This window comes from Medicago sativa, chromosome 6 (assembly GCF_051527215.1).
Source record: "Medicago sativa cultivar Bolivia chromosome 6, Bolivia_mono, whole genome shotgun sequence".
Taxonomy (NCBI): domain Eukaryota; kingdom Viridiplantae; phylum Streptophyta; class Magnoliopsida; order Fabales; family Fabaceae; genus Medicago; species Medicago sativa.
This window is the reverse complement of record NC_140754.1, coordinates 93,975,361-93,993,481: the sequence shown is the minus strand read 5'-3', so window position 1 is coordinate 93,993,481 and position 18,121 is coordinate 93,975,361. Positions and strand designations below refer to the sequence as shown.

Below are 18,121 nucleotides of genomic sequence, written 5' to 3'. Positions count from 1 at the left end.
CTATAATTGTGTAAGTTGCGGAATTAAATCTAAAACTAATTATGGCTTCAGTCTGAGTTTGTGTCACGTTCGCAACAAGGTTCCTTCACACCAGGTGGGAATCCGATACAGTTGTCGCATGCGTATTTCAGGGGCGATTTCTGGTGCCAGCGGGGCTTGGGAAGGAGCAGGCAAGTCAACCACAAGGATCTGATTGGTAGGGTTTGCTCGTAACTGCAGCACTTGAGCTTGTAATGTGGCATTACGGGTTAATGCATCAGTCAGTTGTCGACGCACCTGAAGGAAAGCCGTTAAAGGAAGAGGTGTAACCTTGAAATCGAGCACATCCAAAGACAAGTGTTGTGGTATGTCTATTATTATTACAATAAAACGAACGTATAATGAAGAATAAATAACTTACGGATGGTGTGAATTATATTATTTAGATAGTAGAATTAGAAAAATGTTATTAAAATCACATTAGAAACTGAAAACAAAGATTTTATTGGCAAATGTGATAAATAGTGTCTTACTATATATACCTCTCTTTCTGGTTAGGGTTCGTCAATTTTGATAATCTCTGTTCGACGATTTTCGTCTCCGTAGTTGATTTTTGTACTCACTCATCAGAAGGTATTTTGATTTGATTTTCATTCTTCTTCTTTTCTTCTTCAATTGTAGTTGATTATTCTTTTTCAATTTAGGGTTAGGGTTTTCATTTTCTTATCATCATTATTTTTAATTTGTGTTTTATTCTTTCATTTTTACCTCTGCAGCTTAACTCTCTTCCCCAATCTTCCACAAATGACTGACGAGGAGAAATCTAAGCCAACTACTTGGGTCATCTCAGGACCCACATATAATTATGGCAAAAGGAGATCTGGGCCAAAAACCGGCAAACTTATATTAAAAAATGATACAGATCACCAGGCATGATTTTTTTGATCGTTAGCTATGCTTTTTATTCAAACAATTTTTAGTTTCTTTGTCCGTTTTATCCCTTTAATATTATTTTCTATACCTGCAGAAGTTTTTTGATTCCTATTATGATGAAGTGATTGAAGACGTTCGTAGTTGCATCAATAAGCCTGATGCTGATTTAAATCACGAGGCAAGTTTTTCTCTAACAATGTTTTTGATTCAAGTTTTACAGTTTTAGTTTCTTTGTTCATATTTGAGTTCTTTAATATTCATTAATTATCCTCTAAACCAGCAGTTGTTTAGGCTGAAAACTGCGTGGTTTGGCAAAGGTCATTATAGAGATTATGTTGCCGAAAACCGTAAAGAACTTCGAAGGCTGAAAAAGCAAATTAAAAAAAAGGAAGTTGAAATTCTGGAAATAAGCAAGGAAAAGGAGGAAGCTGAAATGAAAAGGAAGGAAGAGGAGGAAGCTGAAAGGAAGGAAAAGGAGGAAGCTGAAATTCTGAAAAAAAGCAAGGAAAAGAAGGAAGCTAAAATTCAGAAAAAGAAAATGAAAAAGAAGGAAGCTAAAATTCGAAAGCAAGCAGCTAAAAAAGTTTGTGAGGAAGGGGCTAAAGCATGTTAAATGCCCTAACTAAAATTAGGCAGTTGTGTGTAGAGTAAGAAAGGGAAATTGAATTATGTTATGTTTTATCCTCAAGTTATAGAGAACCAAGCTCTTGAATCTTGGGTCTTTTCTGAACTATTTCCTATATAACTAATTAACTATTGTAACGTGTCTTTGTGTAATGTATTGTGATATCGCCATCAATTAAGTATTTGTATGGTGCAATCTGTTTATGTTCAGTGCCAGTTTCTAGCAGTATCACACTTGCATCTAGCAAGGGTTATGGATATTTTTTTTTTCACTTACATCAATTGAATTATTGTTTGGTGAATCCAAGAAACAGACTGATTCATGTTCCTCTTTATAAAAAGAATACAAATCTCTATCTTCAGCAACATGTGAATTGCAATGCATTCTATATCTGCTTAAAAAGACTTTGATGTCACATGCACAAAACCTCGCTTCGTTGTGTTTTGATAGTCAAAGTGTTATTTACAAAATCTAAATCTAATGCATTATTCAATGGAAGAACCAAGCATTTGGAAATTGACCTACATCAACTAATGATCTGTTAGCAGATTCCACTGAATTTTCATGCTTATATATCCAAGTTGTGCTTGTTAAACATTTACCATGTTAACTTGTGGGAGGATATTGAAGAATAAAGAATCAGACGCTAGAAGTGAAGAGAAGAATGAAAACATCACATGATACTCAAACACAGTTTAACAATACCAAGGAAGATGATGATTTTTTTCTGTGAAAGAAAGTAATATTCAAGAATGCCTAAAAGAATGCAGTAACAGACTTGTTGGGAAATTCCTATCTGGGTGCAGATTTGGGGTATACCACCTGTTATCAGAACCAAGCTGATGGGTGCTAAAATTTGAACTAAGCTTGGTCAAGTCCAGGAGTCTCAACTTTACCAATATCCTGAAAGAGACACCAGAAAACCAGTCAAGCCTGGAATGCATATGGGGAATCCCTAGACACAAATGCCAATTTATATGAGAATGAATGAAACAGAAACAGAAGACACCAAAAAACGGGGGAAAATACACGTAACATATATCCAATTAAGCATAAAAATCTTAATTAATTCCCTCCCCTTTCTTATTCAATCCTTCTTTTATAGGGTTTGCGATTTTCATTCGTCTTTGTTTTTTAATTGCCTTTGAATCTGTTCCTCTTATATTATGACTAGTATGGATACCCGTGCCAAGCACGGGCTAGAATTTTTTCATATTTGAGGGAGATAATGTTGTGATGTATCAAATGTAAGTTATAGTCTAACATTGAGTAGAGGATTGAAGGTTGAACAACATATAAGTGAAAAAATTCATACACTTAGTGCCTTAAAATATTGGGTGAAAATGTGGTATCATTCTTATTTGTGTGGTTCCTCTCTATTCGATTCAACTTTGTGGGGAAAGCGGGAGTGATTCAAGGTGGTAGATCACAGATGCAAAGAGTCTCATACTTGAAGAAGAGATGTTAATGTGTCAATTGTGAGTTAAAGTTTTGCATGAACGCTAGAGTAAATTTTAAAGAACATTTAAATGATATACCCATATACCTAGTTAATTCCTTAAAGATCTATATTGGATGGAATAGTAGATTTCGAAGAAGGTATCAGTAAAAAGACTCATATACTTGATGCTATAAGATATTTTGTAAGGATGTGGTATCAATCTCACTCGTGTGGTTTCTAGTATACTGTGGGAATCATACCCAGTGTAGGATTCCCTGGTAGTTCCAAAATTATGATGAATTTTTTTGTTAGTTTTTGGATCCCCGGTAGTCCCCCAACAACTCAATATCTTCCGTATACTTTCACAGACAAAGCACACACTCCTGAATTTTTTTCCCTTATCATTTCTCTTATGTTAAAATTCATTTTCATACTATATTTTTATTCAACTTCTATTATTTTAAATTCCTTTAATTTTGATATTAGGTGGGATGTAACAATCGAAAAATGCAGATGTGTTATGTTGAGTTTAGAAAATACATGCTTATTAAACATTTTAAAATTATATTGAGTTTTTTTAATTAAGTCTAATTTGTTGGTAAAATAATTACTCAAGATTCCTCAATTCCTTCAACAAATCTATAAAATTAACGACAACTCGTATTATTCACTACTCTCTTATGGACAAAACACACTGCATATTTTTTTCTCTTATTATTTCTCTCATATCCAATGTCCTTTTTCGTATTCATTGTGTTTCTTCTAATTTTCTTTATCTCTTCTCGTGAAAGAAAGGAACATAAACATACATCCACGAAATAATCATCAACCCAAATTTTTGAACATGTTGTGTCTCTATTTTACTTTCCATGACCGTGTCACATAATTAAGAACACATGTAATCACACAGTTGGTTAAAATATGGTAACATTTTCAAGTGTGAGTTAACATTCTACATATTGGATTCCCTCAAAAAAAAAAATTCTACATATTGGATGAAAGAGTAGATTTTGATCAAGATAGAAATGAGATGACCCATTTACCTAGTGCCTTAAGGTTTTTTGTGAAGACGTAGTGTCAATCTAACTTGTTTGGTTGCTATTAACATAACATGATTATCCAACCTAATGTAGACTCTATTGGAAGGCCTAACATTATGATAAACTGATTTGTTAGTTTTTGAATGTCATTTGTTTGATTTTTTTTATCTTAAATTTCAGTTAGTAGATGTCATTCGCTTTAATGCTATATTTTTTATTCAAACTTAATATTTTTTTTCAAATTCATTTACTTTTGGCATTTGATGGGATTTTACATTAGACAAATGCAGATGTATTATGCTAAGTTGATAAAATACATGCTTATTAAAAAATTTAAAATGATATAACACTTTTTTTGGTTTAGTCTAATTCTTCTTCTAGAAAATATGAAATTTAAGTTTTTCCATGTTGTTCTCTTTCATACCATTTATTTCATTCAACTTGTATTATTTCAAATTCTTTTATTTTTGGTCTTTGGTAGGATTTAACCTTAGAAAAGCACTTTTATGTTATGTTAAGTTGACAACATACATGTTTATTATACATTTTTAAATGATGTGGTTTGTTTTTAATTGAGTCTAATATTTTGGTAAATTAATTATCGAGAAATTCTCAACCCTTTCAAGAAACTCATAAAATTACCAACAACTTTTGAAAAATGTGTTTCATAATGTAATTTCAATAATCAAGAACAATTAAAACAATAAACTTTTTTCAGTGAAAAACCAAGATGAGAGATGGTTCATGTATAATGAATATGCTATTTATCATGATTAATTTGAATTAAAAATGCATTTTCTACTTCATTGTGATTTTCCGACTCTAAGGGTTTAATCTAGTGGTAAAAAGAAAAACTTTGGATTTAAAGGTTCCAACTCATGACAGAAAACCCATTGCATATCTTTTTCTCTTATCATTTCTCTCATAATCAATGTCCTTTTTCGTATTCACTTTGCTTCTAATTTCATTTATCCCTTCTCATGAAAGAAAGGAGCGTAAACCTACATCCATGAAATCACTACTAACCCACATTTTTGAACATGTTTGTGTCTCTATTTTACTTTTTATGACTACGTCACATAATTATGAATGCATAAATTCACACACTTGATTAAAATACGTTAATGTATGAAGTGTGAGTTAACGTTCTACATATCGGAAGAAAGAGTAGAATTTGATCAACATATAAATGAGATTACCCATATGTCTAGGGCTTTAAGGTTCTGCGTGAAGATGTAGTGTCAAATTAACTTGCGTGATTGCTATTGACCTAACATGATTACCAACCCAATGTAGGCTCCACTGGAAATCCCGGCATTATGATAAACTCTCAGGATTTAGTCTAGTTAATTGTGATTTTCCAACTATCAGGGTTTAATCTAGTAGTAAAAAGACAAATTTTAGATTTAGGCTAGTATCATTGGAGATAGATGAAATCATATTTCATACCTATCACAAAATCAACATTCGTCGACATATTTTTTTATTAAAAATAAAGTCAATATGATTTTTGTTTCTTATTTTATTAACTTCATTAAATATTATACCTCAAAAATCGTTAGTGCAATGATCATTAAAGAGTTATCCCATGTACATTTTTATTTATAAAATTAGACAAAAAGGCATTAAAAAAGGTGTTATTAAAAGACTTTTACATGCATTATGCTATTAAAAGGACACGACATATATACTTTAAAAAAATTTGAAATACAGACTTTGTAGAAAATTAGTAAAATTGGAATTTAAAAAATCACCGGTTATTGCTCAAATTTAATTTTGGGTAACATTCGATTCTTCTTCAAAACTTTATTATTATTGTTTCTATAATTATATGATTTTTCCATTTTATTGAATAATCTTTCCTAAAAAATGTTTTCGGTTGATCTTTTTTCTTTTATAATATGCTAAAATTTAGGCTTTCATTTTGAATCAAAAAGTTGAGATTTTTCATTTTTAATTTTTTTTAAATTTACAATTTAAAATAAATGATAAAATGTTTAGATGAGCTAGGCTTCGGAAGCTCATCAGGGTAGTCAAAACAAATCTCATGGCTCGAAGAGTATTTAGAGAGGTACTTGTAAATCATTCACTAAAGAAGTCCTCGCGCAAGCACACCATAAGTTAAATCAATTACCTTGCAGTTAAGTCAATTCTTTACCAATTGAGTCTACCTTCCTTTGTAATGCTACTATTAGTAATTTAGTATTAACTTATAAAAAAAAAATTTAAAGACATGTTACCATATTTAAAAAAAAAACATGATAGCAAATATTAATACTAATAATATCATTCAATTCTCCTTTTAAATATTGTTGTTATTACTATTTCTATAATTATATGATTTTTCCGTATTGTTAATTTTTTTTCTTTGGCTTAAATGTCACTTTGGCCCTGTAACTAATTTTAAAGTTTAATTTAGTCCCATAACTTTAAAATTGGTCAATTTAACTCATAAACTTATTTTAAAATCTCAGTTTGGTCCCTTAATTTTAAAATAAGTCAAATTGATCTCTTAACTTGTGTAAGTTAGTGCAACTTGATCCTTTATCGTATAACCAGATTAGACTTTGTTAGTATCATTAACAAAAAAAAAACACCATTAAATAGAAGCAAATTTATATGTAGTACAAACCTATGGAATATCATCTTTTAAAAAAGGAATAGGTGTAAAAATATGATGACATATTCAATTTCATTATTTTTAGAAAAGTAATAAAGACCGTTTAGTGAAAATTATATTGTTGTATATTGTATGATTATTTTTAGGGAAAATGATAATGAGCATTTATTCCCTAAAATAATAATAATGGGTATTTAGGTGTCCTTATATTTTTTTTTTGTTAACCTTATGGTTCCTAAGAGAAGAGTTCAACCGTGACGTAACTAAAATTTGAGTTTTCCCAAAAAAAATCATTTGATGGAGTTCATAAACAACTTGAGCCAAAATAAGTGATTTTCATATTTATTTTTTTATATTACTATGATTACGATTTCAAAATCAATCAATTATAATTTTTCAAGTTTGGAGAAGTGTTTTAAAAGAATTGTTTTTCCGTAGAAGTCAAGGATGGAACGAATATTGTGGAAAGAATTAAATATGGAGTCGTTTTTAAACCATTTGCGATTATAAGTTTTAATAATAGAATTGATGCTCCTTAAAAAAAAAGAATGATACAAAGATATGGTGTTGAATAAAACATTAATATTTTTTTCTAAATTTTTTTAATAATTTAATAATCATTAATTAGAATATTATTTTTAATAATAGTATGAATTCATTTAAATATTTCATAAGGATGAAGGAAATAAAACTAAAAAAACCAAAAACATTATACACTAACGCAAGGTCTTGTTTTTGTTTTTTATTTATACGCCCATTAATTAATTAACTTTGTCCACTCAAATATCTATTTGTTTTAATTATAAAATATTAGTTTTGTTATTGTCTGTTTTAAATAAATCAAAGGAGCCATAAAAACAATTTCTTTTTGTTATCTACAAAAGAAAATAGAAACATGAATAGAGATTCGGTCAAAAACAAAGAATATAGAAAAAAGCACCAAAAGAAAAATTTAAAAGAAAATAAATAAATCAAAGGAGCCATAAAAACAATTTTTTTTTTGTTATCTACAAAAGAAAATAGAAACATGAATAGAGATTCGGTCAAAAACAAAGAATATAGAAAAAAGCACCAAAAGAAAAATTTAAAAGAAAATATGAGTAGAAAATAGCAACATAAGAAATCACAATAAAAAGTAACATGTCATTAAGAAATAAACAAATAAAAGAAAAGAGAATGGGGTTGAAAACAATGATTTTTTTTGGGAGGAAGATGTAGATGAAAATAATGAAAAACAAATTGTCTCTATATATAGGAAAAAAAATCATGTCATTATCAATTTTAATTGGCTCATGAAAAGTAAATGAGTCATTGATCCATTTTGATTGGCTAACAAAAAGTAAATGATTCAATATCCATTTTGATTGGTTGACAGAAAAACATTAAATAAGATGAAGAGCAAGAAGATGCCACGTGTACTATCGCTTATAGAGGTATGCTTTTGTATTATATAAAGATAAAGATTATCATCATCATTATTTTTAGAGTAAATTACACTCCTCTCCCCTCAAAGATGCTTGAATTACACTCCCCTCCCCTCTTATGTTAAAATATACACTCCCCTCCCCTCTTATTTAAAACATATTAGAAAATATTTCACTCCCCTCCCTTTAGAGAAGCTTGAATTGCATTCCCCTCCCCTCTTATGTTAAAATCTACGCTTTAGTCCCTCAATAATTTTTTATTTTATTTTTAATAATCTAGCAAAAAACAAATCTAACACACTTCAAAGAAAAATAGCATTTCAGGTTCATTTTAATATAATCAAATTTTGAATAAATATCTTTCTCTATTTTTTATTCACAATTTCATTAACATATGGTTTTAAAGCCTATTATAAAATATGAAACAACCCAAAATAAAATTAAAATATATGAAATATTTAATTATTAAAATATTTAAAAGTGACTTTTATACTCTAAATTATAAAATTAATAACAAAATATATAAATTTAATTGTCATTGACATTTAGATTATAAAGAAACAAATTTATATTTTTTAAATGGTGATTCAAAATTAATATATATATTATAAAAATATTCATTTATGTTAAAATAAATTAAAGTGTAGTCCATATTTAATCATTAAGGGAGGGGGTTGTAATTCAAGCATCTTATAGGGGAGGGGAATATAAACTTTACTTTTCAAGGGAGAGGAGTGTATATTTTAACATAAGAGGGGAGGAGAGTGTAATTCAAGCATCTTTGAAGGGAGTGGAGTGTAATTTACTCTTATTTTTATCATCAAATTTAATTTGGGTCTCTTTGAGATGCTTCAAAGCGTTCTCGCATTCCTCTCGAACTTCGTTTCTTTCCTCAAGAGTTTGAAGAAAGGAAGGGCGTGTTGAGCGGACTTAGCCATGAATCTGGAGAGGGCAGTTAGCATGTTTGGATGCATTTTTTGAAGTGGGGCGTTGCGAGCTCGGTAAATGTGCGGCATTTATCAACTTCGGCAGCTAACTATCGCGGAACGTCAGCAGTTAATTGCTGCGGAGCTTCAAAAACGACATTGGAAATTGGACATTGATTATGTTTTTAATTGTCGAAAATAATGAGATGATTTAGTTTTAAAAACGTTGACCGCAACTCATTCATTTTCTTTTGTTTACAATTTCCATGCTACTGCTATTATAAAAATGGAGTATTAATGACCTTTTATTTTGCTAATATAAGTAAGACTAAAATATGTTTTTAGTCCCTGCAAATATGCCTCATTTTGGTTTTAGTCCCTGTAATTTTTTTTGTAGTTTTTGATCCCTGCAAAATATTTTGTTTTTGAAAATAGTCTCTGACCCCACTTTTGTGATGATTTCCATACGTGACACATGATAACTGAACTCATTTTGTAGTTTTTAGTCCCTGCAAAATATTTTGTTTTTTAAAAAGGTCCCTGCAAAATATTTTGTTTTTGAAAATAGTCCCAAATATTTTGCAGGGACTAAAAACTAATTTTTTTTTTACAAGGACTAAAACCAAAACTAGACATATTTGCAAGGTTTAAAACCATGTAATAAAGACATTGATAACTAATGATTTTCTTTGATTTCATATTTTTAGTAATAAAGACATTGATAGCTAATGATTTTCTTTGATTTCGTATTTTTATTTGCAATTTGCTTCGTATAAGATTTACACAGAACTAAAAACTTTGACTTTGGAAATTAAATATGTTAATTAAATTTATTATTTTGTTATTTCAATTCATGACATCACTTAAAACTTATTTTAACACATGTATTTTATTTTTGTCAAAAAATAAAAACACATGTATTTTGTTTCAACGATTTTTATTTTATTTGAATATACATGTGTGCCCAACAATTTTTATTTTTTATTCAAACAATTTTTATTTAAACAATTTGTATATTCAATCAAATTATTTTTTTATTTAAGTAATGTGCAAAACAATATTCAAATGCTTAATTTTTACACTCATTGAAATGTTTTTTTTAGAGGATTTAAATGCTCTTTATTTTTTTTGGTCAAGATTTAAATGCTATTTTTATTAAGGTATATATGCATAAGTATAATAATGCAATTGTTTGAAACATACCAAAATAATGATTGAAATAATCAAAATCAATGAATATTGATAATGATAATTTCAGGTTTCCGCGGCAGTTAACTGCTGATGTGCCTCAGAAGTTAATTGCCGAGTTCCGCGGCAGTTAATTTCCGTGACAGTTAACTGCCGAGGGGGTATTTCGGTATTTTACTGGTGTGTTTTAGCCAAACACAATGTGTGAACAGCAAATTTCAGACGCTAATGATAATATTTGGGCCTCTGAACCCAAGAAAGAAAGAAAGAAAGAAAGAGGTGGGTGTTGATGTCATAGGAGATGACGAAGATTTATATATTATCGAAAATCTTGATCTAAAAGATAATGTTGTTGATGAGAAGAAGACTGAAGATTGTGTGAAGATGGAAAAGGAAGATAACTTTAATGAGAAGAAGGCTGAAGATTGTGTGAAGATGGAAAAGGAAGATAACTTTAATTTTGATGATGTTATTTTTTTACATGATTTTATATTTAAAAAAAAAATGATAAATCCACAATTGTCCGGTTATAGTGTGTTCAGATTTTATAATACAAACCGTGTTCGGATTATAAAATCTGAAATGTATTTTCGAAATAAAACAAGGGCGCGAGAGTAGCGGAAAAGTAATAGTCTAACAATAATAATATTTGGGCCTCTGATAAACTCTTACTATATATATACCTCTCTGTTGCCAAAGTTAGGGTTCGTCAATTTTGATAAACTCGGTTCGACGATTTTCGCACTCACTCATCAGAAGGTATGTATGATTTGATTTTCATTCTTCTTTTTCTTCTTCATCTTCTTGTTTTGTTTTCCTCTTCAATCAATTGTAGTTTATTATTGTCGTTTGAATCTATGATTGATTGCTGGGAATAAACTTGTCGGATTTGGCGGTTTAGGGTTTTCATTTTCTTATCATCATTATTTTATTTTTAATTTGTGTTTTATTCTTTCATTGTTTCCTCTGCAGTTGATCTTCCACATCTCAAAACCGCAAATGCCTCCACCTGGCTTCAACCGCTTCCCTCCTGTTTGCAGTGTGATTGACGAACTTTCTGCAGAACCCAAGGCAAGTTTTTTCATGAAATGTTAACAAAATTTATGGGGCTGAAGCAATACTTCTTATAAAAACAATCTTATTTTCTTTATCCATATTTTGAGTTCTTTAATAATATTTATCTCTATATCACCAGCAGAAATTGAAGCCTTACATTATTATTGCTCATATTGAAAAGCTCGTGAGAACTGCGAAGACTGTGTCTGATTTACAACCCGCGGCAAGTTCTTTCAATTTAAGTTTCATACTTTTAGTTTCTTTGTTTATATTTTGAGTTCTTTAATATTAATTAACCTCTAAACCAGCAGTTGGAGTTGTTGTATGCAGCGCGGACTGCCCTCGATGAAATTGAAAAGCAGAAAGAAGCTGATTTTAAAAGGGCTGCAGTTGAAATTAAGAAACTGAGAGTTCAAATTCAAAAGAAGATAGATGAAAAAGCTGCATCTAAGGCAGCTGAAGTTCCAAATGAAGAAGGTACATCTAAGGCAGCTGAAGTTCCAAACCAGCAGGAGAATGAAGCTTAAGATGAAAGAAATCCAAAAGCCGAAGTTCAAATAAAGGATGTTGAAGGCTGTAAATAAAATTAGGCAGTTGTGTAGAGTAAGAAAGGAAAACTGAACTATGTTATGTTTTATCCTTAAGTTGTGAGTGTTAGACACTTGGGAAGAGCCATGCTCGCAAATCTTGTCTATGCGTGTCTGGTTATTATGTACTGATTCCTATATAACTATCGTAATGTGTCTCTAATATTATGGTTTTGACTCATTCTCCAGAATTATAGCCATCAATCTTTTATATTATAAATTGCGTGGTTCGGGGGAAAAGTAATAGTCCCAATATATTGAATCATCCTTATTGGTTTTTAAGTGACAAGTTTTGATTTTTGGCACATAACATTTATCTTCTTTTTTAGTTTTCTTCATTTTTGCGTATTTTTATCAATTTCAATTCTCGGTCATGGCTTGCTAATTCTTGGATGAAGATCAATCATCAATGTATAGGACCAAAAACACATACTGTGAGTTTTACTCATTATTTTGATTTTATCAAGGGACTTAGATCTGCTGTTTATTTATTTTACTTTGATCTTATTCCCCTTAGAATTGAGTGTTCAAGGGGTCTTGCTTCTCATATCTGAGACATGATTTATTGTTGATTTGGTTTTTGATGTTGTGTCAAACAACGAGGTTTCAAAAAGTGGTGTTTGTGCTGTTTTAGGCACTGCAATTGGTGCTCTAGATATAAATATCAGGACGATTTTACTCAAGGGTGGAAAGACTACCATAGAATAAATGGGACAAGTAAAGGTGGGGTGTTTTGTTGTAATGCTATGAGAAGGAATATGTAAAAAAACAAGCAAAAAACTTGGCTGCTCTTGCAATTCTGCATAATTATGCAGAATTTTGTACCAGTACACGAGTTTGTGTTTTTGTTGTACTTATAGCCAAACAAGCTTTCCATAAAATGGCACAGATGTTTAATGTTTGTTTTTCCATAAAAACCAAGTGTTTAGTTCAAGGCTTGCAGTCACTGCAACCCAATCAGACATTGAGCAACCCAATATACTGAATTTTCATGCTTTTATATCCAAGTTGGGCTTGTTAAACATTTACTATGCTTCAACTTGTGGGAGAATATTAAAGAATAAAGAATCAGATGCTAGAAGTGAAGAAAAGAATGAACGCATCACTTGATACACAAAAACAGTTTTAGAATACCGAGTAAGATGATGATTTTTTCTTTGTGAAAGAAAGTAATGTTCAAGAATGCAGTAACAGACTAGTTGGGAAATTCCTATCTGGGTGCAGATTTGGGGTATACCACCTGTTATCAAATTTAATTTGGGTTTTCACAATTTTATTCTTGCATCTTACCCCTGCAGTTGAGTCTCTCCCCCAATTTTCCACAAATGAATGTCAAGAAGAGATCTAGGCCAATTATTGGCTACGTCGCAAGACCGCCATATACTGGCAAAAAGAGATCTAGGCCAAAATCCGGCAGTTATGTCAACGTAATTTCTGAAGAACACCAGGCATGATTTTTTGGATCTTTAGCTATGCTTTTTATTCAAACAATTTAAGTTTCTTTGTCCGTTTTAGCCCTTTAATATTATTTTCTATACCAGCAGACTTCGATGTTTGATTCCTGTTTTGATCAAATGGTTGATGAAATTCGTAGACGCATGAATGAGCCGGATGCTGATTTTGCATTCGAGGCAATTTTTTCTCTAACAATAGTTTTGATTCTATGTTTTACAGTTTTAGTTTCTTTTGTTCATATTTGAGTTTTTAATATTAAGGGTTTTTCCTCTAAACCAGCAGATCTGGCAGCTGAATTGTGCGCTGAAATCCAAGGCTGAATATAAAGAGGAGGTTGACAATGACCGTAAAGAACTTCGAAGAAACAGACTGATTTCTGTTCCTCTTCAGAAGCAGAATACAAAGCTTATTCTTCAGCAACATGTGAATTACAATGCATTCTATATTTGCTTAAAGACCTTAATGTCACATGCACAAGACCTCGCTGCGTTATATCGTGATAGTCAAAGTGTTATTTACATAACATCTAATGCATTATTCAATGAAAGAACTAAATATTTAGAAATTGACATATAGCTTGCTGAACAAGTTACATCATAAAACAGTTGGCAAAGCAACTTACATCTCAGTTAGTTAGTTAGTTAGTTAGTTAGTTAGTTAGTTAGTTAGTTAGAGAGCTTGTAACTAACATTCCCTCTCAAGATTGATGAAAACTAGCTAGATCGTGATTGCATAGATGAAAACTACAACTATATAAGATGCATCAGTGTAACATTTTCTAGTTAACAAGATCATTTTCTTCATTTTCTTTCTTGTTCATTCTCTATTCTGATTTTCTTCATACTTTCCATTCAGCCTTATACATTTTTTTTTCATACACGTAACCATTCTGATTTGCTTGAGTAATATACAAGATGAATTGAAATGATGCCAATCAAAATTGATAAAATTGAATGTTATATAAGTTATTAGTTTGTGTTCTTATCCAATGAGGTAACATTTTTATTTCAGATGTAAAAAAAAAAAAAAAAATCTTATCACATATTTATTTACTATTATTTGCCAACACATTGTTTTACGTTATCAAAGGAGAAGGAACGATTATGCTTTACATATGAAAAATGTTACTTATATTTACACTAAAAAACACACACATTGTTTTGCACTTGTCATTTGACAAACTTTGGTTTTGTAACTAATTTATATGCTTGCTTAAAACAATATTTTGCTTATGAATGAATGATTGTTTACTTATATTTGCTTGCATAAATTTGTGTTTTTTTTAATGACAAAAGGGGTAGTATAAAGTATTTACGTGACCACATACGTCACTTATTCAATAAATCTAAAACTATATTTTTGCTTATAATAATGACCAGAGGGTGTACATAGCTAAAAAGGAAATAGATTAACTAGTATATAATTCTAATTAATTAGGAAGAAGAGTCTGACCAATCAGTGTTTAAGCCTTAGCTAACTAGGGTGAAGTTTTAACTAGAGATAATTAACTAGTATATAATTCTAATTAACTAGGAAGAAGAGTCCACCTTTATGAATATTTCAGTATGAAAGAGCTGATTTATTTGAACCAATATACATATGATGTATATGGATCACTAAACGAATTTGCTAGAGATATTTATTTATCTCACTTCATTTACATTACTAATTAAATTAGTAAATGTGAATGTGTGTTTAACACGAGTTAGAAATCTTTGAATTGGTTCAAAGAGTTCAACAATAGAGTAAAATGAATAATTTTGACAGAGTATAAAGACCATACGAGTACGTGATGGTAAATACTTGATTAAGGAGTATAATGATTATTTATATTGCTTCATGTTTGACACGACTTGATTTAAAATAGTCTAATCATAACTAAATGACTCTTGAAATTATAGTTATTATTTACTGACTTCAAGTTCCAATTGAGGTTATCATAAAGACACCATATTAAATATAGAGGTAAGAGTCCCTAGTTTGACTTTATGATAATTTGGGGTTATAAGGTTTATTAGATATACAATATTTCAAATAAGATGAATGTATGTTTGTGGAGGTAACCTAAAGAAACTAAATGATGCTAATTATACATCACTTTATTTGACAAAAGTCGTTTGCCACTAGATCTAGAGTTTTCCTCATGAAGGATTATATCTCTGCAGGAGCCGATGGAAGTGATGTAGAACTTGAATTAAGTGAAGTACTATAAAATACATGTTTCTATAAGTATGAAACATGAATTGATCCAAGAAGGGTTGTTATTAAATCACTAGTTCAAGTAACACAAGATCTAGGTAAGTCTCATATGTCACATCACTAAGTAACACAAGGTGATATGATGCTTATGGAAGATGAGCCCCCAACTTATTAAAAGGTCATAAATGGCCTGAATTCTGAGAAGTGACTAGATCCCATTAGATACCAAAATAAATTGTTTATAAATAAGATCCATTTAGATATAAAAATGAATGAGAAATACTAGGAAGGGGTTGCAAATCTTCTCCGTGTAAATTGTTTAAGCCTTAAGGTGGAATCTCCTCCATTTTTTTTGGTCTCATATGCCACTAGGAATGATTAAATGTTGATGATCAATACTAGACAATCTCCCATGTGAAAATGCCACGGGAGAAAATCTATTCCCATTAAAGAGTGCATCTAAGGTATAAGTTATCAAAAATAATATAAAAATATTATACTGGAAAATTATGAAAAGCAGTACATATACAACTTTTTAAAAGTTAAAAAATTATTTACTCGAAAAAAAGTCAAAAACTGATTATTTTTTGCTTTGATTTTTTATTTTCTTAACTAATGTCTTAGATACATTAGATAACATGAGTTAAGATGAAATGAATTAAATGTTGATCAGTAGTACTCTCAAAACATTTGTTAAAAAATCAAAATATTTTTTTTATAAAAAACATTTAACTTTTTTGATTCATTGCATAATAAATGATGTATTTGGTCTATATTCTAGACAAGATACATAAATTAATCAATGAATCTAAAAAATCAATTTTTTTTATAAATAGAAACGGATGGAGTATTAAAACATGTGGAAAAGTTGTATATTCAACTTTTTAAAAATTAGTTGTTTTCAATTAAATTTTTAACCTTTACTCAAAAAAAAAAAAATTAAATTTTTAACCTTTAATTAATAACCCAAAGCAAAAACACTTACTAACATGATTGAATAACGAATATCTTTCCTTTGGATGCCCTCTGCTATCTCTCACCAATCACCATAAGGTAGAAGGAAAGAGAAAACATCAAAAAAATTAACCAAAGGGTAAAAGCCAGCAAATTGACCAAAAGACAAAACTGACTAAAGATCAGAACTCCCAAGCCCTTAAAAGTTCTGAAACAAAAGCCTTTACCCTTCCCTAGGACCCTCGACCCTTTTCAAGATTCCCTCTTCCTTTCACAATCACTACATTTTCCCGCCAAAGAAAAACCCTTCTTCTTCTTCTCACCTTTCCCTATATCAACCAACACTTTCCTCTTTTCCCCGCCACATTGTGCCAAACTTTGTCCTAAAAAAAATCACAAGAAAAGAAGAAACAACAAAAGAAAGATGAAAGATACATCTAAAGTTATCATTGGTGTAACCCTAGTAATGGTTGTAACCCTAGCTTTTGTTATAGCCCTTATTCTTGTTCTTCTATTTGAACTTTATTGTTCTCTTTTACTTCGCCGCCATAAACTCAAAAACCAAAACACTCAAACCTTAAACAACTCAAACTCAACAACTACCTTAACTAATGTTTCTTCTCCTTCACATGCAACACAACACTCTTTTTCATCACCACCACCACAAAACTTTAGCAACATTTATTCACAAGGTGTTCTTCATGCTCCAAGAAATATTCTTTTTCCTTGCATGGAAAATATTTCTAAAGAACAATCAAATAAACTTCATCAAGTTATTCATGTTCAAACCCTAGAATCATTGGCTTCATCACCAACATTATCAATGTCACCTTTTACATCAAGAGCACCACCACCTCAAAAAAACACAACCCATCAAGTTAATATTGACGAAAATTCATGTCTTGATGAAGAAAAAAACCACCAACTTGTGTACATTTCAAACCCTATTTATGAAAATGAAGAAGGGAAAGAAAGTGGTGTAAATACACCATTTGAAACACCAAATTCTTCACCTTCTCATTTAGCAAAAAGTGATTCTTCTAGTGATGATGGTGATAACAATGTTGTTGCAGCTGAAATTGAAGTTTATGTTGATTCACCTTGTTATACACCTCCTTTGACTCCAATGAAGAAGCTAGATGCAGAAGCTTGTACTGTTTCTCTTAGAGGTGCTAGGTCTTTAGGTACTAATGGAAGTGATTCTTTAATATCACGTAGTGTTAATGGTCTTTCTTCTTCATCTTCTGGTTCACCTTCTACTTCTTCTTGGTGAATTTCATTCATCAATGGCTTAGTTAGTTAGAAAGTTTTTGTTCTTGTTTACTTTTGTTTGGTCTGTTTTATGTGGTAGCTAGTTTGTGAATAATATGATTAGTAGTGGTTATTAATTATAATCATATTAGTATTAAATCATTTATATTTGTTGTTTCAATGTCTTAAAAATCGAACTAGATATTGAACTACGAGACATCTTGGTCAATGTTAAACGTTTTAAACTACTCCCTCCGTTTCAAAATGAGTGTCACTTTAGCCAAAAAAATTTGTTTCAAAATGAATGTCGTTTTACATTTCCAATACAACTTTAATTTTTTTCTTCCAACTTTACCCTCTCAAACTTTTCTCTCACACAATTTTCAATGCAACTTTAAGTTTGTCTTTTTCTTATAAAGTAAGGTTATTTTAGTAAAATTGCT

General features: G+C 30.3%; 3 protein-coding genes across 3 annotated transcripts; all 3 read left to right on the top strand.

Annotated features, from left to right (window-relative positions):
- The first annotated feature begins 476 nt into the window (after positions 1-476).
- Positions 477-1,732, top strand: LOC146918369 (uncharacterized). The gene is made up of 4 exons (XM_085720028.1): positions 477-612; positions 756-909; positions 1,007-1,090; positions 1,196-1,732. The coding sequence occupies exons 2-4, from the start codon at positions 784-786 to the stop codon at positions 1,523-1,525; spliced, it is 540 nt and encodes a 179-aa protein (XP_085576154.1). The 5' UTR covers positions 477-612; positions 756-783; the 3' UTR covers positions 1,526-1,732.
- Positions 1,733-10,804: 9,072 nt separating this feature from the next.
- LOC146918368 (uncharacterized) lies at positions 10,805-12,101 on the top strand. The gene is made up of 4 exons (XM_085720027.1): positions 10,805-10,935; positions 11,149-11,247; positions 11,372-11,455; positions 11,544-12,101. The coding sequence occupies exons 2-4, from the start codon at positions 11,176-11,178 to the stop codon at positions 11,757-11,759; spliced, it is 372 nt and encodes a 123-aa protein (XP_085576153.1). The 5' UTR covers positions 10,805-10,935; positions 11,149-11,175; the 3' UTR covers positions 11,760-12,101.
- Positions 12,102-16,738: 4,637 nt separating this feature from the next.
- Positions 16,739-17,837, top strand: LOC146918367 (uncharacterized). Its single transcript, XM_085717427.1, has one exon. It carries the CDS (start codon positions 16,852-16,854, stop codon positions 17,698-17,700), a length of 849 nt encoding a protein of 282 aa, XP_085573553.1. The 5' UTR covers positions 16,739-16,851; the 3' UTR covers positions 17,701-17,837.
- Positions 17,838-18,121: the final 284 nt, after the last annotated feature.

Bases quoted from the DNA above. Each gene is read 5' to 3' on its own strand.
- LOC146918369 (XM_085720028.1), top strand. From the start codon at position 784: ATGACTGACGAGGAGAAATCTAAGCCAACTACTTGGGTCATCTCAGGA. The intron at 910-1,006 runs GCATGATTTTTT...CTATACCTGCAG, and splicing joins AAAATGATACAGATCACCAG to AAGTTTTTTGATTCCTATTA. The intron at 1,091-1,195 runs GCAAGTTTTTCT...CTAAACCAGCAG, and splicing joins ATGCTGATTTAAATCACGAG to TTGTTTAGGCTGAAAACTGC.
- LOC146918368 (XM_085720027.1), top strand. From the start codon at position 11,176: ATGCCTCCACCTGGCTTCAACCGCTTCCCTCCTGTTTGCAGTGTGATT. The intron at 11,248-11,371 runs GCAAGTTTTTTC...CTATATCACCAG, and splicing joins AACTTTCTGCAGAACCCAAG to CAGAAATTGAAGCCTTACAT. The intron at 11,456-11,543 runs GCAAGTTCTTTC...CTAAACCAGCAG, and splicing joins TGTCTGATTTACAACCCGCG to TTGGAGTTGTTGTATGCAGC.
- LOC146918367 (XM_085717427.1), top strand. From the start codon at position 16,852: ATGAAAGATACATCTAAAGTTATCATTGGTGTAACCCTAGTAATGGTT.